Source organism: Triplophysa dalaica, chromosome 11 (assembly GCF_015846415.1).
Source record: "Triplophysa dalaica isolate WHDGS20190420 chromosome 11, ASM1584641v1, whole genome shotgun sequence".
NCBI lineage: Eukaryota > Metazoa > Chordata > Actinopteri > Cypriniformes > Nemacheilidae > Triplophysa > Triplophysa dalaica.
Window position 1 is genome coordinate 9,242,777 of NC_079552.1, and position 27,974 is coordinate 9,270,750.

The 27,974-nt window shown below is 38.1% G+C and overlaps 2 protein-coding genes and 1 non-coding gene across 11 annotated transcripts; all 3 read right to left on the reverse strand.

Annotated features, from left to right (window-relative positions):
- Positions 1–110: 110 nt before the first annotated feature.
- Positions 111–9,846, reverse strand: prom2 (prominin 2). Of its 3 annotated transcripts, none has more exons than XM_056761582.1 (24): positions 9,703–9,846; positions 8,763–9,060; positions 7,773–7,834; positions 7,011–7,216; positions 6,732–6,852; positions 6,528–6,591; positions 6,332–6,415; positions 5,607–5,803; positions 4,672–4,746; positions 4,342–4,405; positions 3,975–4,131; positions 3,691–3,843; positions 3,203–3,326; positions 2,976–3,064; positions 2,804–2,888; positions 2,571–2,714; positions 2,371–2,439; positions 2,204–2,296; positions 2,007–2,060; positions 1,834–1,914; positions 1,656–1,724; positions 1,231–1,320; positions 1,017–1,129; positions 111–916 (listed from the first exon to the last, which is right to left on the reverse strand). In XM_056761582.1, the coding sequence occupies exons 2-24, from the start codon at positions 8,992–8,994 to the stop codon at positions 853–855; spliced, it is 2,490 nt and encodes an 829-aa protein (XP_056617560.1). In that variant the 5' UTR covers positions 8,995–9,060; positions 9,703–9,846; the 3' UTR covers positions 111–852. The 3 variants fall into 3 exon arrangements, with proteins under 3 accessions (XP_056617560.1, XP_056617559.1, XP_056617561.1); XM_056761581.1 differs by lacking the exon at positions 9,703–9,846 and adding an exon at positions 9,336–9,604; XM_056761583.1 differs by lacking the exons at positions 111–916; positions 9,703–9,846 and adding an exon at positions 9,336–9,604 and having other exon boundaries at positions 948–1,129.
- An 839-nt stretch (positions 9,847–10,685) lies between these two features.
- ldb1a (LIM domain binding 1a) lies at positions 10,686–27,613 on the reverse strand. 7 transcript variants are annotated; one of them, XM_056760983.1, is made up of 13 exons: positions 27,524–27,613; positions 27,299–27,367; positions 25,396–25,496; positions 16,349–16,451; positions 16,037–16,081; positions 15,607–15,682; positions 15,284–15,389; positions 14,746–14,918; positions 14,183–14,305; positions 14,005–14,088; positions 13,760–13,883; positions 13,521–13,669; positions 10,686–12,264 (listed from the first exon to the last, which is right to left on the reverse strand). In XM_056760983.1, exons 3-13 carry the CDS (start codon positions 25,421–25,423, stop codon positions 12,211–12,213), a joined length of 1,065 nt encoding a protein of 354 aa, XP_056616961.1. In that variant the 5' UTR covers positions 25,424–25,496; positions 27,299–27,367; positions 27,524–27,613; the 3' UTR covers positions 10,686–12,210. The 7 variants fall into 7 exon arrangements, with proteins under 7 accessions (XP_056616961.1, XP_056616958.1, XP_056616960.1 ...); XM_056760980.1 differs by having other exon boundaries at positions 10,686–12,956; positions 15,284–15,386; positions 27,524–27,610; XM_056760982.1 differs by having other exon boundaries at positions 10,686–12,956; positions 13,527–13,669; positions 15,284–15,386; positions 27,524–27,609.
- LOC130432280 (small nucleolar RNA SNORA13) lies at positions 14,392–14,526 on the reverse strand. The gene has a single exon (XR_008908451.1). It is a non-coding gene; the product is annotated as a small nucleolar RNA SNORA13 (small nucleolar RNA).
- Positions 27,614–27,974: the final 361 nt, after the last annotated feature.

The window sequence follows — 27,974 nt, forward strand, 5'->3', positions numbered from 1 at the left end:
CACAGGACAGAGGGTGTGCTGGGGAGAGGTTTCAAAAGGATAATGGACAAGAGCAAGCAATGATTTACACCAAACAAAGAGGTTTAGAGCACCTTTATTAAATCAAGGAGTCATGTTTAATTCATGAAATATATAGATAATAGAAATGTTTCGACTCCTGAGATAGGCACAGGCTCCCCGTGACCCGAGGTAGTTCGGATAAGCAGTAGAAAATGGAATGGAATGGAAAAATAGAAATGTTTCACCAGCAGTCAAATGCAATCCTTTGCAGTCAATCTCCACATTTAATTGTCTATTTATTAAATTCTTCATAAGAACAAGCATCTTATTGAAATGTCTGTTTTGTATTAAAAGCAAATAAGCAAAACATTTTAAGGTTTAAGTTTAATTAATCTATAGTATCAGAATTTAACAGTTTAACTTAAAGATGGCAAAATATACAAATATATTTATATCATAATATATGTTTTAGATAAAGTGCTTTTCTTATGCTTAAACCTCATGATTGTTACATAAAAATGTGTTTTAACACATAATTGCTGTATAAAACATAAAAACAATAAAAAATTTAACATTAGGTCCTGAAGTTTGACACATTTTTATGTTTGAGTGCACTGCGCTAATAATACATTAGAATAAAAGGATTCAAATAAAAGGAATAAAACTTGCACAAAAGTCCATTATTTGTACAACCATTATCAGATCAGAAACAATACTTAAAACAAAATGACTGGAGTTGGCAAAAACATCTATTTATGATTGTTAAATATATAGAAAGTGTGTGTTTCATTGATTGATAAGTTAACGTGCAAAGGTTTTCAATCACTGTCATGTATTTCTGTTAAATGTTTTCTAACTTCCTATTGATTGAGGGTTGATACTGGCCCTTGGGAATGTATCCATCACGACTTTGTTCCTTTATATAGAGAAATCAGACAATAATCGTTAGAATCATCTGATTTTGATGCTAATTTATTATCTACCAGTACATCTAGAAAACAAATAAGAAAATTTACTCATAAACATCTGTGCACTCCATCCTGCGATAGAACTCGGCAAGTTTAACAGAGAAGATAATGCTGGGGATCAGGAACATCATACACCAACCCAAACTGAACCAAAAGGCGTTCTGGTAACAGAGACGGGACATTAGAGTTGGCCAGATGTCCAATAGTTATTTGTAGCAGAGTTAAGATAAAAAATCTTAGCAAAACATGAACAACTTCTTACCAAACTTGCCACCAGATGTCTACACAGCAGATTCTCTGACCTATCGATGGCTGCAGCTGCAGGCCCACAGCGACCCAGCTGCTCAGTAATCTGACACGATACAACATAACATTCTGAGATCAGCAACAAGTTTGTTTAGGATGAGGATAGATTACATTTTTAAGTAAAAAGGATAAACTAAAGGGATAGTTGATCCAAATTTTTTATATTTCATCATTTATTCACGGAAGAAGATATTTTGAAGAATGTTGGAAACCAAACAACACGACTCTCATTGTATGGAATTAAAACCACTTAGACTTTTAAAATATCCACTTTAGAGCTACACAGAAGAAAGAGTCATTTACAGATTTTAAGAGACATGCAAGTGAATAAAAAATGAAATATTTTTTTTGGGGGGGTGAACTATCCCTTTAAATACATACTGTTTGATTTGCCCATTGAGTGAATGACCTAAATATTTTAAATTGACAGTCTACGAATGTCCTGCTCTCCTGCACAAGAAAATGAAGAATTATTATTATTAAAAAACTATCATGACACATAAAGATTTCTAAATCATCCTGATTTAGGGAAATATAGCTCCTCCCAGGCAACACTTACTTTTTTCACAATCTGTGATATATTGTAGTTCATGATGTCCTGAGCATAAACAACACTTCTGAGAACAGTCCCGACGGTGTCCTAGAACATAATTGCAGAAAGAGTTTAATCTACATCCTACGCCATTATTTTTTATATAGTGATGCATTGTTTGTTCAATATGTTATACTGACATTGATTTGTGATGCTGTTCTGCTAAGATTCTTAATGGTGGAGTTCAGCTCAACCTACAAAGAAGAACAAAATATATGTCTCACTAAACCAAAGCAACCCATCCCAACTAGTGAAGTGCTAAGAAAAAAACACTTTGTAATGAATATTGATTAGTATTAATTCTTTAAATATTAATGTATTTTGTGTTGTGACGTACCACCAAAGGCATGATGCTAAAAGTGATTGCAGTCTGGATGTTTCGCAGTTCTTGAGCTTGCTTGTGTAGTTCATCCGAAATATTTTTATTCGTCTGAAATATACAAATAGGTGTAAATGTTGCACCCCAATCATACATAGAAAAGAACATTTCAATACATTTCTTACCTGTTTAGAGGCCATGTCATCCAAATCATCTGCAGTGGAGTTCAGATTAGTTTCAGAAATATTATTCATCTGAATAACAGAAGAATGCAGACTTTTAAAAAGAAAGAAGAAACACATTTCTTGAGATTACATTATCCTTGATGGAATTTTTACAAAGAAAACATGCTAATCTAGATCTGAAAATGAACCGTAAAGTAAACCTGCTGTGTGATGCTGCTGAAGTTCGTGCTGCTGAAACTGTCAGAGAAATTGCGTAACTGGGACTTTACATCTGATGTGAGGATTGTGATATTTGCTATGTTGATATCTGCATTTTCAAAGTACTGATAGATTTGCCCTTCGAACTGTTGAGAGACAAAATATCATTGTTTGTGCCGGGCAGGTGAAAAAACAGATTCAGCTGATTCTTGATGTGTCGGTAAAAATGTCTTACCTTTGAAATATTTAACACATCCTCTAGGTTGATGATACCATTTAAATGCAGTGTGGTCCATAAAGGCTTATTCATTTGGCAATCACTAATAATAAGAAATTGAGATTTGATATGTATTGGGCAAAAAATACACATATTTGTTGAATCGATCATGCAGCTTTCTGCGACCCACCTGTACATGCTACCAATTGTCAGGTCTGTATTCAGTTGCAGTGTAGTAGATAAGTTAAATCCTGGAATGAGCCCTGGAGTGCTTAGAATCTAATAAGACACACACATAGAGGTAAGGGTAAGGTTACACTACTGTAACTCATTTAACTGTTAAGATATTTAACTTTTGGTACCAAATCAAAGTCCAATGTTTAAATGTAATAAAAAAGTTATAATTTCTGAAAATACCTGGAAGATCTCCTTGCTCTGCCATGGTGCACAAACAAAGGTATGAAGATTACCCCCCACTATGAAAAGTATCACCACCACTATCATGAAGATCCAGGAAACCAGGAAACTGAAACCTACTCCTCTAAAATGAAACCAGAAGAAAACATTTCATATACACGGACATGCTTGCATTGTACAGCTGCAGAAAAAATTAAGGCCCGGTTTTATAGACAAGGCTTAAGGCTAGTCCTAGACTAAAATGAATGTGTGACCTGTTTTAACTGAATATAACTTGCCCAGAAATATCTAAAAATATATCAATGCCATTGTTTTGTCTCAAGATGCACACCAATAATGTATACTTCTAAGGTATTCTTATAATATTATTAATATATATGAATAATATATTCTTATAGTATTCAAGATCGACAAACTTTGCATCCTTGAAAATTTTCAACAAATAAAACTTGATTTGAACCCCTATTTGAAAGTACGTTTTTACTTACGCCATGAAGAATATTCCTCCACAGCTAGATGTGCAGGAGCGTTCAGATGGGTCATCCAGAGGTTTAAGACCAACTGCACCAAGCAGCAGACCCAGAAAATTACAGACAACCACCAGCAAAATCAGACAGCTCAGGACCAATCCAACACCGAGGCTGAACACAAACAAAACATATTGACTATTCTGAGATTCTGAATTATATTATAAATGAGATATTTTTAGTATAAACATTTGTATGACATTCACATAATCGTGGGAAATTAATGATACAAGCCAGTATAATACCTGATTTTACTGGACAACTGTGTGTATTGAGTAACATCTAAAACATCCTGTTGAACTTCAGTTAGTGGCTGTAAGAAGTTCTCCAGTTTGTCCAGTGGAAGTCTTTTAGTCACGTCTGAGATCTGTGATTTTAATTTTTCAAGCTCAGATACTGCCACTTTAAGGAAAAAAAGACGTGACATCATTTTAACAACTATCAGCAAATAATACAGAAATCCCATTGACATTGTAAAGACTTCATCATTACGAGAACGACCATTAAATCAATGGCCCAATGATTATTTGGTGGCCATAAAAACTTTACATTCAGTAAAAAAGTATTCAAACAAATACTCACAAAACAATTAAACAAACAACACACACTTACGTTTTACAGTTTGCGTGGTCTCAGTTTTCACCTTCTGTGGAATATCGTCAAAAAAATCGTTCCCCTGAAAACCATAAATGTGTTAATTTCACCACACAGCTTTTACAGCATGTAGAAATTCTTTTAACAATTAAACAATTAGACAAACACATATAAGTGCGCATGTATACAGTTTATTACACTGTATAGAAGTATTATGTACAGAGGAGGGATAAAGGAGATAAAGATATTATGTAGAGTAAACAAATTTAGGTGAATTTCAAATAAATAGCACACAATTGAACTCCAGTCAAAACCGTCACACGTTTCAGTTTTGTGTTTTGCCCTCACCTTATTTGCCTGTCCGATGACATCAGCATTTTCAGCTTTGTTTACAGCAGACATCAGTTCAGTCTGATCAGGAAACTGTCAAAAAACACCAGTGTGAGACAAACAGAACATATGCAAATGTCATAAAATGTGCGTGCTTGCAAACATAGCAACATGTTTATGACATAGGCTAGTTAACATTTTACAATTGTAAAAAATGTAAATTAATCTAGATTAACAAATGTTCAAAACGAATTGTAAATTGCTTTTAATTCAAATAAAATCCTTTAATTGTGTATAACTTTAGGTTTTAAATGTGGTTTGTGACCAGCTACTGCTGCTGTAACACGTGAACATCAAGAAGCCACCGGAGGGCAGTACTGGTTGTACCCAAATCCACCACTATGGCCATTCTTACTTTAACCTTGTTCTGATGGAAACCTCTTTCTGTTGTGTGAGGTTTCTAAGAGAGAAGGCTTGCAAACACTGACATTAACACAATAACTTATTTTGTTCCTCCTCATTGTCTGTATTCATATGTCCCCTACTGCATCCCTTCAATGGTAGCGTTTGAGCTTTTGTGTACCACAGCTGAGCAGGTAAAACCGCTTTGTATTTGGAGAAAACTATTGTGTTAAGGGCTAGCTTTGTAACCCAAGCCCAAACATTGTTGTGCGTATTGTGCTGGCTTTATATCAGTGCTTATATTTTCGTTCCCACGAAGGTTGACGCAGAACCCACTCTGCTTCAATGACACGGCTGAGACTGCAACCACAATGTATCTACACCTTCAAAAAGATAACAGTAATTTGTTTTCAATGTTCGTCCTGAAACAACCAGAAATACTGAAGCAGAATCAGGATAATCTGGACACATGCTTCACTGAACAGCCGTTACAGGATTCCCCAATGAGCTTTACATTTGATTGTTCTCATGAGAGGTCTGCTTTGGCTTACTTCAAGATCTGCATCCAGGGATAGTTTGTCTAGTTTTGGCTGAAGGGAGGTACAGTTCACACAGCCCGGTAACGACAAGGTGACGTTAATGCGCTGCCTCACTGCAGATATATTAACATTTAGCTCATCCACCTTCGGCATCAGCTGCTCCAAAGTGTTATTAACATGCTGGAGTGCAACACCAGTGCTGTTTATCACTGTAACACACATACAGCATAAAAAAATTATTGAATTTTGGTGCATATTGCACTATTTTTATAAAGTATTTTTTGTGATTTCCAGTTTTCTAGATAAAATCATTTTACAAGAACATTCTGTGAAAATAAGTCATGCCAAAGATTGAAATAATAGTGAAATTAATAGAATTCAACTTTAATCCTCATTATCTCATAATGAGATTATGAGACTTTAGTCGGGTTTTCACAGACGGTTGCTTTTATATTGAGACTGTCCAAATAGTTCATAGCCACAATACTGACTCGGATAGATTTTAAAGTCCAAATAGTACTCTCCACTGTGTTATTAGCTAAACTACTGGAATAAATGTTCTGTGAAAATGTCCTTACTGAATAAAGAAATGAAATTTTAGTAGCATATATTAATAAGAAAGATTGAGAATTGATCTAATTTAGTCTTTTTAACATAGGACACATAGTATACTATGGTCAGAAAGTCCAATTTTGGGGGGGGGTTAAAATGCATAATTCATTGGTCCGTACATGTACCTTGTGCTATTTCAGAAATGGATTTTATTGATGGGTCGAGATGACCTTTAAGACCACTCTGGATAAATTCACCAAGTGAAGAGCCTGTTTTGAAAAAAAGAAACACAAAAAAGTTCAATTAGTTTAATAGAAATAAGTAGCATATAGATTAACACAAACTATAATGCTTTATTGATGAATCGATAAGAAAACATACCATTTAAGCTACTTTTCACCTTTTCCACAGTCAAAGAACTCTCATCTACCACTTGTCCGATTTGCTATAAGAGAACCAAAAACGTTACGCTCATTCATTAATGACATATATTGTATTTGAAATTCTGACAAAAAAGTGACTTTAAACAATGACAAGATTTGACCCAAAACTTGTTGTTAAACAAAGAAAATTTCTCTTCTGTACCTTTGGAACAGTTACAAGATAGCTTTTTACATCTTCCAAGATGTTTGAGACTTCGGTGGGGCTGTTCATCAAAGTTTCTGAAGTGTGCGTACAGCTTAGGAACATGCAAACATTCCCCGCCCTGGATATATTAACAAACCATGTGAGGACAGAAGTGAACATAAAGAAACAGAATCAACTAATGAATTAATACATAAAACAATTCTGAAAAAGCCCGTTTTTAAAATGTTTTGACTTTTATCACGGCTCAAGATCATTGAAATTCAAACTGCTGCTCACAAGATCACTGAAGTGATGAAAAACGTGGACCAGTAAAAGCTTCTCCTTTTGCAGTGGATGTTTGACATTTGCTCCTGTTTCATGCGGCCCCCGCAGTTACCACAGCAACGGCAACAGGCAAAGATTAGGCCAATTAGAGGCATGAGGATGATGTACAGGATCCCAATGGCAATGCAGACCAGGAAACCTATCTCATATTTCAAAACCTGTCAATATAAAAGAGGTCAGACAGGTTGGTCACTGTGGTTAAATAACTTCAAAAGTTGTATTATGCTGTAAAACGTAGGTGTATTGAAAAAACACCTGCTGACATCATATACAGTACGTCTAAATATAAGGCATATATGCTATGTATACTCATACATGGTGGCTTACTGTATATCATCTAAGTAGGCATGCAAACAGGCTGTGTTTACACAACACGTGTCTGTGTTGGCATCATCTACCTAGCCTATACAAACGTCCTAAGCAATATTTCCTGTTACACACAGATAATTATACAGTGCGTTTCCATAGCGACATGTTTGAGAAATTAAAACTTGTTCTACCCTGAAGGTATTTGTAATACTTATCATAGGTAACCGAATCTATGATTAATCAAAGAACCACCCAATCAAACGGATGTTCTTCAGGATGTCTTTTCTGTATCTGCCAGCTACAGTACATAGCTAAGAACAGCAAACAATTTGTGATTTTATCCTGCTGTGATCATATATACGTACCTGGCTAGGTTTAACATTTACACACAGCATCTTCACATACCTCTGTAACCCCCTCCGTTTGCATGATTTCTGATGGTTGTGTTATCATTTTAATCAGCAGATCTACAGAGAAACAATGGCATCCGATGTTGTATTTGTTTAAATTCCCATTTAATTTGAACACTTCTCAAAATGGTGTACTGTTGTGAAGCAGCTTTACAATAGAAGTTCAATTTAAAACTGGAAATTATGACAAATGTGACCCTGCCTGTGACAAAGCTAGGGTCATTTTTGTGTGATTTACTGTTTTGCGCACAAAATCATTTTTCATAATGAAAGGAACATTAACCTCCAGAACCAAATCATAGTAAAATGAATAATTGAAATCAAATTTTGATGCCCCTGAATGATCTATTAAACATATAAACAATATATGACGTATAAAGAATACATTACAAATACACTAAGGCTTTCCTTAAGTTAAACCAGAAATGCAGACATAAAGGGCCGCATCTGAAGAATTTTGTAGGCAAAAAATAAGGAACGTGGAACAACATTGACTTGTTTCTATAGAGCAATATCAACTATTTTCAAAGCAAATAGTTTTACTATGCTCTGCACAGTCCAAACATAAACTGATAACATTTTGTGAGCGGCGTCAAACTGAGCTCTGTAGTATGTAGGGTTTCTCTTTCATCTTACGATAAGCTCTTTTTCTTTCCGGGTACTAAAGAACTCACATATTTACTTATCCATTTGAGACGTCAATTACAACTACATTAAAGACCGGTACGCTTTAATAAAATATTTAGTTGTAAGCAAAGCACTTCAAAGGATGATGGAATATTCAAATCAAATGCACTTTTGCATAGTCCCCAGTGGTTAGGCTTCAGGCCATTAACCGAGTATATTTAACCCACGTGAATGAACACCAAACCATGTGGATGACAAACCCTGCCTAGTTTCTCCTATTAATCCATTACACTCATGTAACAATCTCGTTCAAGAAAGATGAAGATCAAAATAACTTCATGCTGAATGGTACACTCACCTTTAGGGAAGGGTTTGCTCTGAACAGAGCCCAAGAAAGAATTTACAATGGGCGACATAAAGGCACTGTTGTAGTTCAGTTGAGTATATGTTGAATTTGGAGTTTGGAGCACTGGTCTCCTTGCATCTGCTGGACATGAGGGCTCCATGCTTCCACATGGCTGAAGCAAAAGCAAGAAGCAGCTCCATATGAGGAGAGTGCCGAGCTCCAGACCTCTCATTCTTAACCCCATCGTGATTATTAGTCAGTGGCAGAGCTTTCAACTCATGTCTCTGTTTCTATGGCTGTCAAACTTCACCTGGGAATCAATGTCACAATTAAGCCTGAACAAATTTCTTTAAAAAAATATATTCCTTTGGTGCGAACTACGTCGTGTGAAGAAATCATCATGCAACACGTCTTACTGTTTCCTTAAGTTAAGTTACATTGTGAAACTATTAGTCACTCTTATTCAAAGTAATTACATAAAAACCAAGATCAACATGAATGCACTGACCATTGTGTTACACTTAATGACTATTATTATTATACTACAGAAAGAAAACAGGGAACCTCCTAAAGTAAAGTACTCACTGATAACATCTTTCCCGAAAAGCACAAAAAAAGTTAGTGGGAAATTGAAACAAACTGTCTGATAAGAAACTCTATGTCCTCTGAAAGCTGCGAAGAATGTTTGTGGCAAAGATAAAACCTTCTTCAAACTCCTTTGTAGACATGTTACCAAAAACAAAAGCAGAACTCTATGACAGTCCAATCAAAATGTACTAGACATGTCATTGCTCTGACATCAAACCTGTAAGCAAGAATCAAGCATAAACTGAATTTTTGTTTAGCCCAAAACAGTAATGTGAGAAGGAAATAAAAAGAGAGTCGGCGAGAGTTGAAGCAGTTATATTCCACTGAGCAAACACACACACACACTAAAACTTTAGAACAGTACCTGTATTCTCTTTAAAGTCTTTGAGGTATTGGCAGTTTTGTTTCCTAGACCAGTTTCAACTGTGGTAGGATCCAGTGTCTGATCTCTCTCACGGAGAAACGTGAAGTTCAACTGCAGTGAATGACGTGAAATATAGAAACTGAGAGGAGGAGGGATGAGGTGTTTACTGTGGGGTGGGTGAATGGAAGGCTGAGTGTAAAGGCAATTTACAAATGGTCATTTTCAAATAAGGAAGCCATTAAATAAAAAAGTAGGAGGGGAGGTTGACGGGAAGGTGACCACATTTTCGTTGATTCATTTTAAATACTTTTTAAAAAAGAACATGTTTGTTAGATTTACCTTAAGAAAGTCTGATAATGACAGTGAACAAACATAGGCACTCATAATTCATATTTACGCAAGAGTACAAGGTTGATAAAAGTTACTTAACATTGACATTTATTTAGCAGACTCTTTCATCCGAAGAGACGTATAAATCTAGTTAACTATTGGCGCAACGTAGAAAATCATTTGTCTTTCCTAGAATGCAAACAATTGTAGAAACATTTGTATTGTAATACAGGCACTTAGAGGGATAGTTCAGTCCTACTATGTGAGTCAATGGGGGGCAGGATTTGTTTGGTTATAAGCATTCTTCTAAATATCTTTCTGTGTTCATCAGAAAAAGACATTTATATAGATTTGGAACAACTCGAAGGTGAGGAAATGATGACACAATTCTTGGGTGATGTATCAGCCAACAGCCGATCCTCGTGATGGTTTCATTTTTCCGTTGCGATAACATTGAGGATTTTTCACTTATTGTTCTCATTAACTGTTTCTCAGAATTTTGTACTCTCAGAAAAGAAAGATATGCATATTGAGGGCTAAACTTGAAAATAGCAATGCTGTTTTTGTTTTGTATATTATTTACTACAGATGAATTGAATGAATACGGAGAATCAAATGGTAGTCATTTTAAACCATGTACGCCACACAGCAGCTGTGAAATTTCATTTTATTATTTCATACATCAATTGTCAATGGCAGACACTAGGAAAAAATATAGTTATAAAACAACCACTAACAAAGTGGCTCTAGGAGAGGAAAAAGCACACATGGGATCGTGGCCGATATCGTTAATGGACCCTAAACACTGTATTTTACATATGACAGATCAGTTTAGAAAAAGCAATAATTTTTTATAATGTTGCCATAGACTCGTGGTGAGAGGGTTTAATCTTTATTTATAAGATGAAGAGCTTACAGGAGTGCCTTCTGGTGTTTCATAACTCAATACTGTAACCTGAAAAGGGAAAATAATGATCTGGACTGTTTTGACCTTACCTAATAAGAATTCTTATTAAATTCCATTTACAAGTTTGTATGCGGTCTGAATAATAAAACAACGCTGAAATAATGTACAAAGGCAACATCAAATACACAGCAACATGTATTGTCTTGATATATAATGCAATGACAAAGACTTTAAAAAAATAAATACATTGTACATTGACTTAAAAACTATAATCTACCTTCTAAGGCAAAAGGTAGTTCTTAGGTGAAAGGTAGTACCTTTAATGTCTCTAAAAACAAGTTTTGAAACGAGAGGTTCAGTTTTACTTTTGACATACGACAAATTCTTTAGTCAAGGTTGAAAGAGGCTTCGAAAGAAGAGTAAATAGAATTACACGTATACAGAACTTGGCTACAATCTTAAATATACAATCAGAAATACACAAACAAAATGATGGGAAAAAATATTTTTATAAATGTGTTGATTAAAGGATCTTGCTTCTTGGTCTGTAGCATTAGGGAAGAAAAAAATCATAAAGTGTATATCTCATATACCATCTTTAAAAAAGTTTTCCTAAACTTTCCTAGCAAACGAATCAGTGTGAACGACTGGGTTAAACAAAATCTTTAGACTAGATCTGTTCTTTTGTAGCTAAAAATTACATTGCTAATAACATGGTAATAACAGTGTGGGATTTAGATCCTGCAAACAATAGGACTGTTACGGCTGAACTAGCTAACGTCTGACACATGCAGTTCCCAGACATACATGCTATGATCATGTAATCCTTTTTCAGTGACAATCTAAACAAACAGAATGAGAGTAAAGATGTAAAGCTCAGAGCAAGTAGCATCTAGTACTTACAATAATATTGATAGCAATAACAATACAAAATTTGTTATTTTACAATGAGATTGACAGCGTTTTATTCCAGTTAAAGATTATAGTTTTTTTAATAAGAACAAAATTCATCATAAGTTTTTTTTTTAAGAAAAATAGATCCAAAATACAGTGACAAGAGTGCAAAGGATATCTAGAGTTTCGTCTGCTTGCTTATTTTCTCCTTAGAAATAGTTATAAAAATAAAAAAACAAAACAAAATACAAAAATTAAACAATTCCTTTGAGTCTGGCTTTATGGTCTCCGTGACCATTTTGGGCATGACCAAACTCAAGAACCTCAATGCTTTACACTTTATTTCGTTTTACTTTAAGGACTTTACGTAGTGGTTCTCAACTCCGGTCCTCAAGCTCCGGTACTGTACAGGTTTTTGTTCCAACCAGGTCCTACAAAACAAATAATTTAGGTTTTAAAAACGGAGCGTTGGGTTTGAGTCTGAGGTGCACACAATGGTCATCACTAGCCTAAACGTTTAAATAAACGTGATCCTTTCCTGTCAGGTGAGCACAACAGAAACGGCCGTGCGTGTCACAGCACAGCGCGCACAGAGAGACCCGAGGTTGGAACAATAACCCACAGATACGGCTGCCTTTGCTAAGCCCGATCGAGTCAAGGCTCTAACTGATGGCATGGCTGGAAAACGACTCAAAGAATCAACGAAAACGAAATCAACAAAATGCCATGTTTCGCGGACGGCCATGAGGAGTTTAACTCTTGCACCGTATGATACAAAAATGAGAGCCAATCGAGGACTAATCAAGGCAGAAGTCTAGGACCAGTAGGCCGGCTTTAGGAAATGTCATGCGAGTGTGTCCTCAAACAAGCCTTTCGCTAGCCCCTAACCCTTCTACTGGGATGACTGCGAGGTGGGGTTGTCATTTTTGCTCTCCTGGCTGGAGGGGGCTTTGCTGTTCCATGGGCTGTTGGTGCCCAGGGCTGGGGAACTGTTGAAACTGTCCTCGTCGTCGATGCCATTGGCCGCATCAAACTGTGTGTTCTCCAGCCGTGTGATGAGCCGCTCATCCTCGTCCCCGAACTCCCCTCCCATCAGAGTGGGCTCTCCCACCATCATCACGTCCTGCAGGGGACAGGAAGGGGCGCAAACATTATCCCCGCAACCCGGGGGTGCTCCATGGGGGACACGGTTGCTTTTAACACCACGTCGCAACCGCGGAAGTAGACCTCCATTATTCTGCCCGCTATAAGACACTTGCGCCCAAATCCTGAAGCCCAGCACAGTTCACCAGCCACAGGAACTTAAACCGTGTGTGTGTGAAAAGGCTAAGTTCAGTCATTGGGGAACAGTGTGGAACACTAATAGCTCTGCCATAGTGAAAAGATCAGCGGTGGGCATCCCGGATCCTTGAGTGCTGCACGGGTTTATTCCACCTCGGGTCTCAAGTAACGGCTGCATCTCTAGAGCTCAAAACACCCAACAGGCTTTAACAGACTTGACGAAAATCACAAAACCCACAGACCTGCGGCCCAAAAGGACCAGGGACTGCCCAGCATTGGATCATGTCCACTTGTCTCTATAAGTCGGGTCTGTCTTCCTATTGTTACTCGCTCCCGCCCTCCTCCCGCCACCCATCTCCCACAGCTCGTGCATGGCTGCAAACGGACATCAAAATGAGATGCTTACAGGTACCTGGCTGGAGAGCGCAAAACCGCCGGCTGGACTTTTCTTTTTACTGTTGCTGTTGTTGTTGTTGCCCCCTCCCGAACTCATGGTGCTGCCCCCCGACATTTTTCGTTTTCTTCGTTTGCTGGGGGCTTGTCTCGCAGGCTCGGCTGGAAAGAGAGAGGAGTGAGGTTATTTAGGAAACTCTTGATGGAGTATTGGTTGGATGTTTGGTGTGGTGAAAGTCACCTGATGCTCACCTGGTGGGGCCACCATCCTCTGCCATTTCTGAAACAGACAGGTTTTCAGGCAGTCCCGTGGGCTGAGACTGTACGTCTTGTGTCTGGACATTAGCTCCTGCATGGGCTCTAGGATAACACAAAGCTATAGGAGACAACACCGTTGTACGGTTAATGAAATCTGAGATGAGATAAAATATAAGGGCAGACAAAGAAACTAGATTTTCATACTGATGTTTCAATGGGGTGATGTACGATGAACTTACTCGGAGGTAGTTCAGCGTAGAGTTAGATAAGCCACATCTCGTGATGTTTTTTGATAGCTGGTCAAGCATTTGAGGGTCTTGAGACTGTTGGGAAAGAGTTAAACACAGAAGTTTCAACGTTTAGCATTTGCGTCTTAGAAGCGTGATGAGATACAGTAGCATAAAATGACTAACTCACATGCATTGCAAGGATGCTCCTCGGTACGACCTCTCTGTGCTGTCTGATACTGAAGTGCCACGTTTTTATACGCATCATGTCATCAAACATAAACTCCAGGTACAGTCGGCCCTCCACACACACCTGCAGAGATAAAAGCACTTTAACAGGTCATATTGTTAGTTTAACAACAGGTGCAGTTCCTGAATGGCAATCCAATGACAGGACTGAGATGTTCTTACTGCAGAGCTTTTTGAATGGAAGTACTTTGATTTCCATTTAAGAGAACAACAAGAGTTGATGTAAGCCTTATTTGACACCACATTCACTCTGGAAAGGAAATGAACGGGCAACACATAAAGGCAAATATACTGATATATTTAATATATAAAACAAAATGTTTCGGACTTGAAACTTACATAATGTGCAACTGTGGTCATACTAGGGATGGGCAGGATGGGCCAGATGATACAGGACGTCATTACGCCTGAATTGTCAACAACCGATTGACTAAAATAGAGACTTTATAAAGCCTCTAGTCTGTACAAAAAGTTACATTTTATTTACATGGAAGGTGACAATACCTGCGTGAACATGGGTTTTCCATTCTGTGTAACCATGGTGCATTGATCGCAGTCCAGGGACACAAAGTTGTTGTGGAAAGACTCCTTGGGATGTTTCAGGACATAGAAGAGCTCGGTGGCCCCACCCTCAAAAATACTTCTGAAGTATCGTGGGATTAAAGTCCTGCCAATAGCTGCAAATAAAAAGAATGTGGTATTTAGTTACAGTAAAAGGAAACTATGAACAGACTTCCTTTGTTGTTTTGTCTATATTGTATTATGCTACTTGAAGTGTAATTGTTATTTGTTACCATTTACTGAATAACTACCTGATCCATATCATTGTGTTGTATTATGGAACTATTGGTCCTTTTTCTCAATCTTTTATTTCTCTTATCCTTAATCAGTCTCAGACTTCCACATTTATTGAAACAACAAATAGCTGGCAAGTGCTGCATGTTTTTGTGTATTATGAAATCACACTTCATGTTAATTGTTTGTATGAGGTACCGGGAAGACAAATGTTAACATGACATAAAAATATATAAGAGGATATTACTATATCGCTTGGGTCCGTCTTCCAGACAGAATGTGATCGTCAGCATAGCATCGTCTTCAAAAAACTCTGTAGTGAACGCATCCCACCACAGATTGTCACAGTCCTGCTGAGAAAAACATACAAAAAGTAATTAATCTATTTCCTTAATAAAAAATAATTTTAGTTAGATAAAGAACGCTACATAAAAATTGGCTGTGTGTTTTGCATGCGAGTAAACAAACACATGCATGCAAATCTTATATTTCATTTCAGCAAAGGAAAAGATGTTCTGTTAAAATTATACAAAACGGTGAGTCATCAGTCAGAAGGAAGCTTTTCCCTACCTCTGTCCAATTCTGTAACCTTTTATTAAGCTCGAAAATTCTGTAGTCTGTTTGATTCCCATACGGCGTGTGCCTCCTGCAGGTGACATGTATGTACATATTAATGATGCAATAACCAACAGAGCAGAAAGCTATATTTTTTCATTATTCATACACCTGTTTCAAGAAAATGTTCAGAGAATCTAGAAAACCACTAAAAGGTTTTAAACTATCTGGTCTACTCTGCATATGATACGCCACCAATTTTTATTGCATGCAAAATAACTAAATGCAATGAGGTTTTCATGTTTTTTCACATCTAATGTCTACTGCAAACTACCGTACATAAATATGAAATGCCATATCATAAAATGCTAAGTCTGAAGCAGTGTGAAAACATAGTTATTGCTTAGTTAAGACCTCAAAAACATACAATACATAAAACACTCACCCCATTCCAGGTTCCATGTAAGAAGGGGGATACATTGGTGTTGGACTGCAATACAAGAACCAGTATTACACCAATGAACAATCATTAATAATGTCTACAATGTTTTCAGGTACAGCTGCCCATAAATAGGGAAATAAATAATATTAATAATTCATTACATTTATATAGCACTTTCTGGGTACTCAAACTGCTGCAAGGTATAAACATCAGAACGCAATACATATCTACTTAACCTAGATTAAATTATTACAAAAATGTAAAAAAGGGACACATACAGCACTCACTATGAAGTGAATAATTTTAAAATCTTACCCCACATCTCTATCCAGCATTGCGCCTGGGTGAAATGGAGGGAAGGCACTACCGTTGGGAGGCTCCTTTGGAGAGTACAGCTTGAACGATTTGGACGAACAGCCTATGATACAAAAGATAGAGAATAAATCAGAGAAACAGTCTCATATGTTATACTGTATATTTATTTTAAAAATTCCCTCAAAAAATTGCACTGCAAACATTTTTATGAGCACGCTGCCCTGTTTGTAACAGCTGCAGGTTCATAATACAAAACCATGCAAAACCATTTATTTCTCTATAAAATGAATAATTACATACTACACAAGACATTGTCTAGCTACTCCCCACCCCCAATGACACATCCCATCCCCCATTCATTTAGCTGTGGTAAGTACTTTATCCCTGACAACCTAACACCAAGGTTATGCCTAATCTAATGCAATGTACAAATTACTCATTGATTGAAGGGTTATTCATTTTATATTCATTAAATTGTAGTGAATTTGAAATCTCAGGGTGGCCTAGTTACCAGATTAAAAAACAAGGCCACACAAACAAATCTGCCCATCCTTGAGTCTCGTGGACCAGTTTGTCAAAGTTCTCTAATGTAAACTAATGCATGTAAGCAAAGACCATCATTAGTCGTGAATATAATCCTCAACGTCCCCATAGATAAAAAAAACATGTTATTATTATACATAAATTATTTCCATGTTCATCTACAGGAGCAGACATCATAAGACACAACATACTATGTATTTTTGCATAAATATGCACAATAAGATTATAACTAATATTCCGAAAAGTTTAAAACAACATTTCGGCAAACGCTACTTACGTTCTGAAGTGCGAATAATAACAGTGCATTGTGTCAATAGACATGATAGGCTCGTAATAGTACGAAAGACTAATAACTAAATTTTGCTTTAAAAAAAATCAACAAACTTGCAATTTTAACAATTTAAAAAAATATTGTTCAAAAAGGTAGTATCTAGAAAACATGAAGTACTGAAACTTTTAATCATAAAGTACTAAAGATGGCCGTTCGATGCGTGCACATTTGTGCTAAGCTACCATTGAGATTTAGCCACACTTTAAAACGTTATCCATTTTACGAATACGTCCCCTAATCCACAATAACCAGATTCATCTTTAATTTCACAACTTGCTTGTATTATAATACTGTGTAGCAAGATTTAAACATTGAACTGCCTGATATAACTACAGACGTGATAGCCTAGCTTAGCAAGGCCAGGCTCCTCTCCCAACAACAGACAGGCGAGGCCCCGCACAGGATCCCAACAGAGTAAACAGCATTACCATAGCGACGCGATTCAACGCATTTCCTCGTATTCTTGGCAGCTAACGTTAAATCTTGCAATGAAGCACTTTTGCAATGCTCTCAAGCTTTAGTCGCACCTGCAGAAAAATAACCAGGAACAGACGGTCTCCCTCCTCGGTCCTCTTGATAATATTCCGGCCGGTCGGTCGTTGTTTTTAAAGCGCGGAGAGATGTAACATCAGCATTACCCCTTTAAAACCATTGCGCTATGATAAGTACAAAATGCAGTTGCCTTATTGGAAGTTGTAGAGGGTTTTAGAAGGATACCCGGCCGAATGGGGTAAAGAGGAAATGTGCCCGTGCGACCCTTTGTTCTTGCAACGAACAATGGCTTAGGCCCGTCTGAGCGTGCAACCCCCCTCAACACTCGCTGGATGCTCTACTGGAGCATCAATCCCTCCATCCAAACCCCTCCCCCAGACGCGCTTAACATTAATACCGAGATTAGATTAAACTGTGCTTTGGTACTTTACACGCACATGACTTGAATGAAATCCCCGCAGAGGCAAAGCCATTTTTGTGGTCAACAAATAACTGTACAAAGAAAAAAATCACTGTGTTGTGTGGCCTTACAATAGACGAAAACGCAGGTTATAGTTCCATGCTTTGTATTTATTTTATTTGTTAGGAGCTAGGATCTTAATTGTTTTTAATTAATCTTCTCTTATCTAGAATTTCAATGTATAAAAATATAGAACAATATATGAAGGAGTATGATTAGCTTGGAAATTTAACTTAACATTTTAAGATTTAGTTTGATAGTTATAGTGTAAAAACAAACTATAATTAGTGATATTATATATGTGGATAATATCAAGAATGGGAAGGATACAGCTCATTTATCTGTTGATTTCAATTCAGTGGGAAAAAATAAAGATGCTTTTTTATGGCTGATGTATGTGTACTACTCATCCTATGAGATAACGCAGTGAGGAAATGCTTTTCATAAGGACGATACAATATTTTCCTAAATACGACATTGCTTCCTGCCTCAAGGTTTTCCCGGCTTCAATAAATTTCTCTATTTTCTCTTCTTGGTAAGGTTCACCCCAAAATTTCCGCTGTCATTTACTTATTTCATGTTGTTCCTTTTCTCCATGCATTTAAAGGGTTACTACACCCAAAAAATGACATTTCTGTCATCATTTACTCAGCCTCAAGGTGTTACAAATCTGTATACATTTCTTTGTTTAGATAAACCCAAAGAAAGATATTCTGAAAAATGTTAGAAACTTACATTTCTGGGACATCATTTTTTTATGTAATCCTTCATAGACAAAGACTATAACAACCCAAGCCATATACTTTACATACAAGATAGTATATGGATCTATTACATTAACTGGGATTTAACCAGCACACAATAAATTCACCAATTCACAACAGGCTGTGGGTCACATGCTGGCACATGTCAGGTCTCTTTAAATAAACCTATCCATACTCTCAAATAAACTGGAACAACATTGCCCTCTATTGTCAATGAATGGACATAAATCCTGGATCACAGAACTGCATCACAATCTTAGGAAAGAAGCAAAGCGAACATTGACGGAAGATGAGGATGATTATATCATATAGTGTGTAAAATGAGGGTGAGAGATATCTCAACACGGTGATATATACAAAAGCATTAAGATTTAGGATTTAATAGGCTGCTGTCAACATATACTGCCATCAACAATAAACCCTGGTTTTACTGAGGTGACTTATTTCTATGTCAAGTATGTAAGTCTTTCATTGAAGTCCATAAACTCCAAACCAAAATGAATCCAGACCTCAGGTTGCTATTATCCAATAGCCTGCAGTCAAAATTATTTGGTTTTACAGGACAAGAAAGTTCAAAACTTGTTGATTATAAATGTATTTAGAATAGCATGCATTGATGAATCATTCTCTATAAGACCATAAAATTTGTCAATTTTTATTTTGGGTTGACTCTAAATGTTCCATCCAGACACGCTGAACAAGATTATAGGATTATAGCTGAACTTCACTGGGGCCCCTGCTAAATTCATTTATGAGCTTTATGAAGTTTTATGGAGCTTTATGAATGTTCTTCATCCGCAGCAGTGAAGTTATTCTCATTTTAAACGCTTCTATGGGGAAAATGCTGCATTCGGCCACGGCTGACAAATTCTCTCTCCCTGATGAGGCCCCTGCTTGGGTCTCGAGGCTCCAGGGGCTCTTTGTCATGCCATTGCCTCATCTCTCCTAAACACAAGCGCAGGCGGATCCATGTGCCTCACGTTCACCCAGGCTGCTCGCAGCTACACGGCTGGCGGAGCGCGATAATGCTCTGGCGACAGACAACATATGTGAGAGTCATACTAACTAACGTGGAGGACTTACGGCAGTACAAATCATATCTAATGGCTGTCCCCACTCAGAAAAACATCCAGGAATGAAATTTAATGTGCTTTTTGCATTTGATCTGGTGTTTTTTAATAAATTGAATATTATTTGAGGTAAATAAATGAAGTATCCTATCTAAGTTTTTAGAAAATTAGTATCTTTAAAACATATTGCTACCATAAGGATTTATATAGCATGGTATATATTACCTAAAAATATATTTTTTTCTTCGATGGAATACGTACAAAGATTTGTCAGTGTTTTTATGCCCATACGATAAATGTAAATGGGGGCCAGCATTTATGTTCTTCGAAAAATCTTTTGTATTCTGCAGAAGATAGAAAGTCATTCAGGTTTTGGAAAATATGAGAGTGAATAAATGATGAAATAATTTTTATTTATTTTTTGTTTTTATTTGTATCCCTTTTAATGTAAGTACCATTAGGGTTTTATGATAAAAAGCTTTAGACATCTAGACTACAGCAATAGACACACTTTAGAAGAATCCCTTAGCACTGATTCTAAACAGATGATGATGCTCTGCGGTTACCCAGCAGGGAACTGCTTCTTCAGGCCTTTATATATCTAGTGCTCTACAGGTGATTCCTTTTCCTTTCATTACAAACCCCTCATTACCGCCTAAAAGTCTTACATGCGTCAGATTGCCAGAGACATACGGAAAGCCTAGTGAACCCATTAGTAGATTAAACTGGCTGTTTTTCCCCAAGCGTCTCTTTGATATCTTCAAGGCATTAAATCACCAGAAAACATAAATGTCTGTGCTGTAAGAGGAATCAAACAAAGATCTCTCAATGGCAGAGTATTCTATGTATTTAGCATCTTCATGAGCGATAGCCTATACTAAAAAAAACTTATCCTCAGTCCTCCAGTGGGACTGTACCTGTAATAAATGTGCTGTTAGTCACTTTGGATATGAAAGTGTTCGCTAAATGACTAATAATTAACGGTGGTATTTGTTTACTTTGTTGGCTAACATTACGCCATCAAACAGAAGTGTCAGAACTCAAAGACCAGCTGGAGAATTACTTGATGAGAATGCAAAGAAAAATCAATGAGCAGTTAAACACGCTGAGGAAAAACACATTTGCCATCACTAGAAATAAATCAGCTCAGACACATTCGGTATTGCCTATGTAAAAAGACTTCAGGTACAGGGGTGAATGTGTGTGTATGATGTCCTATAATCAGACGCAGTGTGTTTCTCCTGGAAACAGCATCTGCAGGGTTGGGTCATGAGAGTTTATCAGGTCGGGATGCACCAAATAGGATAAATTTTATAGCCTAAATATAACTAATTCTCAACAAGGTTTTTAATAGTTTCTTAAAACTATTAAAAAAAGAAACAGTCCTAAAAACTATTAAAACCCTAAACTCTGTTACTAGAAATAAAATAAAATATCAGCTTAAACATTATTTGAAACACTTAAACTAAACGAAAATGAAATGCTCACTTAGCAGTTAAATTACGGAACTAAAAAACAACTGAAATGTAAATGAAATGAATTGAACATAAAATAAAAAAAAAATAATAATAATAAAATTGTGAAAAAAAGTGCTAAAATTAACATGATAAATATACATTTTTTAATACTTTCTTAATATGCAATTCATACATATTTTAATAAAGATATTGTATTAATAACTTACTTTATAATTGTTGTATTAACTAACTAAAACTAAATATAATAATAATAATATACGGTCTTTGCTCATTCCCTCTCTTAATCTGTATCATTCTTTGAGCTCTTTTGAAAGAACAAGACTTTTATTATAATCACAATTTAAGCACTTTATGAAGTAAAATAAATGTTTACATTTTTATTAAGAAATGTTAGTGGTGTTTGCTCATGCAAAAGATACTTCCACAGTGCTACAGTATTGTAAACGGACATTAGGGTGCTGTGATGTAGTTCCAATGTGTTGCTAGGGTCTTGTGAGTGGTTGCTAGGTTGCTGACCCAAGCCAAGCATCCAGCCCATGGTACTATATTGGTCCGCAGATTTTGCTTGGGGTTCTGGAATTTATCACCTGTTTTAGTTGAAAAGCTTTACAATTTGTACAAAGTATTGAGCGGTGCCTTATCAAACATACATTTGTATTGAATAAAAATGTTTCCTTTCTGCTCAGACGTCAAATTGATTCTTACTGTGGTGGAACTGTGAAGCTGGCGAAAGCCAGTTCTCATCTAATATTCCCTCACCATCACTGACACGTGACATAATGAGCAGCAACATCCAAGTTAAGGGGAGCGTATTTTCTGCACAGGAAGCCATTTTGTTCTAGCTCTGTGTAATGAGACAGATCTGTGCGGCTCCGGTGCAACGGGTGGAGGGGGGGATGGGATGCGCACACACAAAACACACTATGCACAGGCATTGCCAATCCAGCAAGGAAACTGTAAATCAGTACAGCAGCTTCTCTTGACTTTTCAGGCACACCCTACCCTTGCTCTTGGCTCCGGTGGCCGTTGTGCAACATGAAACAGGCCAGCTTTGTGAGGTTGCTATTTTAGCTTTGCTTAAAGTCGTTTCCTTTGAATCGAGGGGCCATGTGACTATCGGCGTGAGGTAACGGAGCACATGAGAGGCAGATTGGAGAGCCGTTTGAATAGAGTGGATGGGTGCGTGAGTGGGAGGATGGAGCTTTTAGCACCAGCACTTGTGCACATAGCTCACGTTTAAAAGCCTCGGCATGGGTTGTTATCTTGCTCAAACAAAGCTATAAAAGGGGCCATTAAAAACATGCAATCCGTGCTCTGAAACACGCAGACGGGCCCTATACGTGCAGCCTACATGAGCGAAGGAATGTAAACAAACTAGACTTCAGACGAAACCTGTGTCAGGAGGAGGGGCAAAGATAGGGAGGGAGGATGCGTCTTGTTTCTGATAGACATGAACATCACAGGCAGGCTTTATGGAGCTCATCTGCCTTTTATGAAACAGCACTAAGGGACCCACACAAAAGCAACTCAACAGCCATCTCGCTTTCATTTCAAGCCTCTCTCTCCAAGTCTCCATTCTTCTCGGCTCCGTTTTTCCCGCCTCCCTCCCTAAAAAAGGAAAGCAATCAGGACACACGTCTGTGGAAATTTCCATGACTACGCTCCTAAAAATGTACCCTTGTGACTTGATTTTAAACAAATGTTATATGCCAAATTTTGGCTTGTTTATCAGTGGGGTTGCCAGAGACGCTTTCATGCACTGAGATAAATATCTTTCTCTAGAGTGTCTGAAGATACTGCTTGCCTTGTGTTTAAGACACCGAAACAACACCGGTTCCAACTTGCCTTTCATCTAAAACCTTGTTTTTAATCTGCAGTCGCGTTGAGGGAGAGGACGGACATTGCAAATCTTATGATGCTGATATCTTTCCATGAAGCAACTCAGATCTCAAGGTTTGGAAACTTCCATACACTGAACATACATTAAAACGTACCTTGGTGATCAAGAGACTGGGAAAGCAGGGAAGGACCAGGTCAGAAACAAGGCTTCCTGTGTCTACGGGTGTAAATTAGTCCTCTCTGTTTGGGTACTGGCTCACATATGTCTCCACAGCAAAGTCAACATGAGACACAACTTGCAGAAGACTAAACTTTATTCCTCTCTGTGCATTCTTGACCACACTAGATTTAGATTTATATTTAGGCATTTGGCAGACGCTTTTATCCAAAGCGACTTACATTGCTTTATCCTATACATTTTACATAGGTATTTGCAATCCCCTAGGATCAAACCCACAACCTTGCGTAGTTAACGCAATGCTCTTACCACTGAGCTACAGGAAAGCTAGATCTGCTAGATGATCATTATCGGCCCATCAAGTCTGAGCAGTATTTTAACCTTCAGTCTAGAGAAACCACAAGCTCTGTAGTTCATTTATCTGCAGATTTGGATATACAACCAAAAGGCAAAAGAACAGGAAATTCAGCTTTTTTGTATTATACCCTGTCACTCCTAACGGTTTCACACAACATGGCTCACCAGTTATATGACCAAAGAACAGTCTCATGACATTTCATGTTGTGATCGCACCACAAAGTTCCTAGCATTTAATGAGATGAAGATTTTTTCACCAGCATTTCTACAAATACTGCATGATGGACAGCGTCATGTCCAACACTTAACGGTTTTCAGCACCTACCAACTAAAGACTTAAGACTCAATCACATGGGCCCTGATTCACAGACAAGGCTTAAGACTAGTCCCAGAATAAAAGTTTTCAGCTGTCTTAACTGAAAATAACTTGTCCTAACATATCGTAAAATATGTCAGTGCCATTGTTTTGTCTTAAGATTCACACCAATAATGTTTCTTTTTAAAACATTTTTATAAAAGCGACTTAAATATGCTTATTTAACTAAGGCATAGTACTGTTTTAAGATAAACCTTGTCTGTGAAACCGGGCCATGGTGATTTATGCATGTGACAGGTTGCACAATTCCATAAATTAGTTAGGAGAAATGTTTAAGATTTCAAAATATTACGAGAATTCTGTCATCAATGACTCACCCTCAGATTGTTCCAAACTTGTATAAATGAATATATTGTGATAAACACAAAGACAGACAACCAAACAGACCTCATCCCACATTGACTCCCATAATATTTATTTTCCTATATTCTGGCAGTAAATGGGGAATGAGATCGGTTTGGTTACTGATATTCTTCCAAATATCTTACTTTGTGCTCAACAGAACAAAAACATTTCTACCGTTTTTCAACAATCAGTGAGTAAATGATGACATAATTTAAATACTTGGATGAACTATCCATTAAAGTGTTTGAAAAATGTTTGCAACGTAAAAAGCATTTATTTAAGTTTCCATTGCATACTTCCTTGCAACTGGCACAAATGATGAAGCAAGACCTAAAACAGCTTTCAGAAAACTGTAGGAAACAAGAAAACGTCTCTCTGAAACTGCCAAAACATCCTGCTTAAGTAAAGCCTTAACATGTTCCTCTATGCAAAGTACTTTAAGATGTGCGAACGACGTCACACGAGAAGGAACGCGCTCTGTTCAACTACTTTAAACCAGTCAGAGAGGCTATTCAGGTCACAGTAACGTCCAGGAAGTCTCTGCTAAGGGGTTCACAAACAAAAATCTACACACAACTGCATTCCATTTCATGTGAAATTCAATAAACAAATGAGCTGCACAGGAATGCAGTGTTTATTCTCTCTTCATACCAACACCAGATACAATGACACAAAGCATTATATGTCCTAAGTGTCTCCAGATTACTGATGCATGAGACATGTGAGATCTTACAGGTAGCGCTCAGTATTTCATCCCCCCTTCAAAAAAATCCCCATGCTGTTTCGCAACTCCAGAAGAGATTAGACCTCTTACCTGGGCAAGCACAACCTCCAACAGACATCTTCTCACATGTTTGGCACTGCTCTTAATGAAACGGTGTTGTTCAGTCCACGCACTGTTCGCATGGGCTTCTTCTGAGAAATAGAAAGGGGTGGGGAGTCAGCAGGAGGAGGGCACAAAAATCAAAATGTAGAAACAAGAGCTCAGCGAGAAGCAGGAAGTAGGAATTACACTCCTGCTCGACACTGCGCCCAGGTTCATTAATATGCAAATTGCAATACTTGTGGGAGGGAGAAAATATGAGAGTGAGATTGTGTGTGTGAGAGGATCGGGGGGGGGGGCAGCAAGAGCCTATGTTGTCAAAGTGACCTGTGAGGCAGATTTTAGAGCACTCTGTCCGTGTGATGCTGTTCTTTTCCGTAGATTTTTTGCCTATTTTTGCCATGCGCGAGATAAACAGAGGCAGTCGGAGCCCAGAGGCTCAGAGTCATTACTGCCTAGTGGAGCTACGACACACTGCACAAACACACATACACGTACAGCCTGCCCTCCTGAAGCTCCCTGGGGTCTGCTGCGCAGCTCACCCCTGCCAGAGTGAGACACACTCTCAATCTGCTGCATGACTGATCTCGTTCTTGTCCTTTTACAGCTATGGTCTTCTACCTTGTGCTTGATTTGTACATTGCAGCAACATATCCTTTGTTCTCCTTAGGGGGTAGTATTGCACAGTGATGGTTTCAAATGGATATTCTAACACACAGAGCATTTTCATATACAATGATATTTACAAGATACCCTTATGCACAGGGTACTTTGTTTTTTCCTAAAACATGGTTGTGCCATTTTTGTAAGTGTAACCAGCCAGCCATTTATTTGTACTGACAAGAAAAATGATTCTTCTAATACTTTTCAAAAGATTTGTATATAAAAAATGCAAGCCTACCTGGAGACCCAGGACTTTGGAGAAATGGCCTTGTCAGGAGTAGGCTACACTAAAGTCAGTGCATTAAACTGCTTCAGCAATTCAACAAACAAGTCACCTTGAATGCAGAAGTTATTGCACAAAATGAAATGAAATTCTGAGGGCTTTGTCGCATTCCTTCTACCCTCCTTTGGTTTGGAGCTCAGACTGGCTTTCTCTCAGTCCCAGAGGACACGGAGAGGTCCCCGTCCACATGGCACCCGCTCTGTGTCAGCCCTGCGATCGATCCGCCACCTCCCTCGCTTTATCCTGCTCTCCCGTCTCAAAGCCTCCTCCCGAGTGGGCTGTGCTTCTAACTACCGAATCTCACACACCACTGGTCCACTACGGCCCCTGTCAAACAGTCTGACAACTCCAGAGGGGCTGTGAACGCTGAAAGGTTGAGAACAACCTCTTGATTTCGCAGACTCTCATCTAGCTATCCTAAGGGTCGCATCCTTGTTGATACGTGTCACCTGTCACTCAAAATCAATATGATGATACAAAAACAAGAGTATTGGCTAACGCATGGTTGACTAGCCAATCAAACGTAAATTAAGACACTTTGCACTTATACGGTAGGTTAATTCTTCCTTTCTGTAATTAAATACTTTTAAAGGTGACTTATAAACTGCTCAAATGATTTTCTCTCTGTAGCCAAAAGCTGTGGTCGAAGACACAGTATAAGCAAAGAACAAAGAGGTTTCTCCTCACAGCTCTTGAGGCTTCGAGGGAAATTGCTTTTTGTTTTTTAGAGCTACAGATTGGCTTTGAAGCCTCGTGCCTCGGGAGAGGCTCTTCATCACATTCGGGTCCCTCTCTCTCTCTTTCATTATCAGTCACACATTCGCACGCTCCACTGAAAGCAAAGATGATCCCTCCTCTGTCCTTCCCGCACACTCTCTGACACACGGCGGTGTGAAACCATTGTTGAACACTGAATGTTTACCTGCATGTGCTGACACACGCACTCACCTTCCCTCACAGGCGTTCCTGCTGTTGCCGTACTATCGAGGATCTACGATCAACTCTTAATCCAGTTAACTGCAGAAGAACAAACCCCAAAACATTCAGTGTGAAATGCAAAGGCATCCTTTGCACACATCATTACAGTACAAATGTCATTACAGTCATCATTACAGTACAAAACCACATGCAAATTAATATCATCAAGTTAACGCTGTTCAGTCACAATTTTACCTCTTCAGGGTGCACGCTGTTTGTGGCAGTCGGAGCTCTGTGAATTGATGTTCTGGAGCTGGGTCAATTAGCCCTAAAAAGCATGGACAGAGAGAAAGAGAGAGAGAGAATTTAGAGAGCAAATGGAAGAGGCGGGAGAGAGCGCACGGATCCACTGGAATAAATATGACGCAGAGCCAGAGCAACTTCTCCAGCCCGCTGTACCCAGCGAGGGCACTGTCACCATGGCAACGGCAGAGCACTGATAGCTCGCCGGGGCACACAAGGCACGGCATTATTCTGTCTCTCACTCACTGGAAATACACAGCTCCACTCAGGCAGGCAATCACGTAGGCAGGCAGGAGAACGGTCAGGCAGACGGGCGCCTCGTATTCAATTAACTCTTCTGGTCCGACAGACCGACCACCTGTGACCTGCTACAAGTATAGAGACTGTTTAATGCAAAGGTTAT

What these genes read in the sequence shown, in the direction of transcription:
- prom2 (XM_056761582.1), bottom strand. Translation starts at nt 8,994, where the DNA reads ATGGGGTTAAGAATGAGAGGTCTGGAGCTCGGCACTCTCCTCATATGG. An exon ending in TTCATCACTTCAGTGATCTT is followed by an intron (nt 6,853 to 7,010) that starts GTGAGCAGCAGT and finishes TAATATATCCAG; the next exon opens with GGCGGGGAATGTTTGCATGT. An exon ending in CTCAATGGGCAAATCAAACA is followed by an intron (nt 1,321 to 1,655) that starts GTATGTATTTAA and finishes GTATCGTGTCAG; the next exon opens with ATTACTGAGCAGCTGGGTCG.
- ldb1a (XM_056760979.1), bottom strand. Translation starts at nt 25,423, where the DNA reads ATGTCTGTTGGAGGTTGTGCTTGCCCAG. An exon ending in TGGAGGTTGTGCTTGCCCAG is followed by an intron (nt 16,452 to 25,395) that starts GTAAGAGGTCTA and finishes TTTGTATCATAG; the next exon opens with GCTGTTCGTCCAAATCGTTC. An exon ending in ATGCTGGATAGAGATGTGGG is followed by an intron (nt 16,082 to 16,348) that starts GTAAGATTTTAA and finishes CTTGTATTGCAG; the next exon opens with TCCAACACCAATGTATCCCC.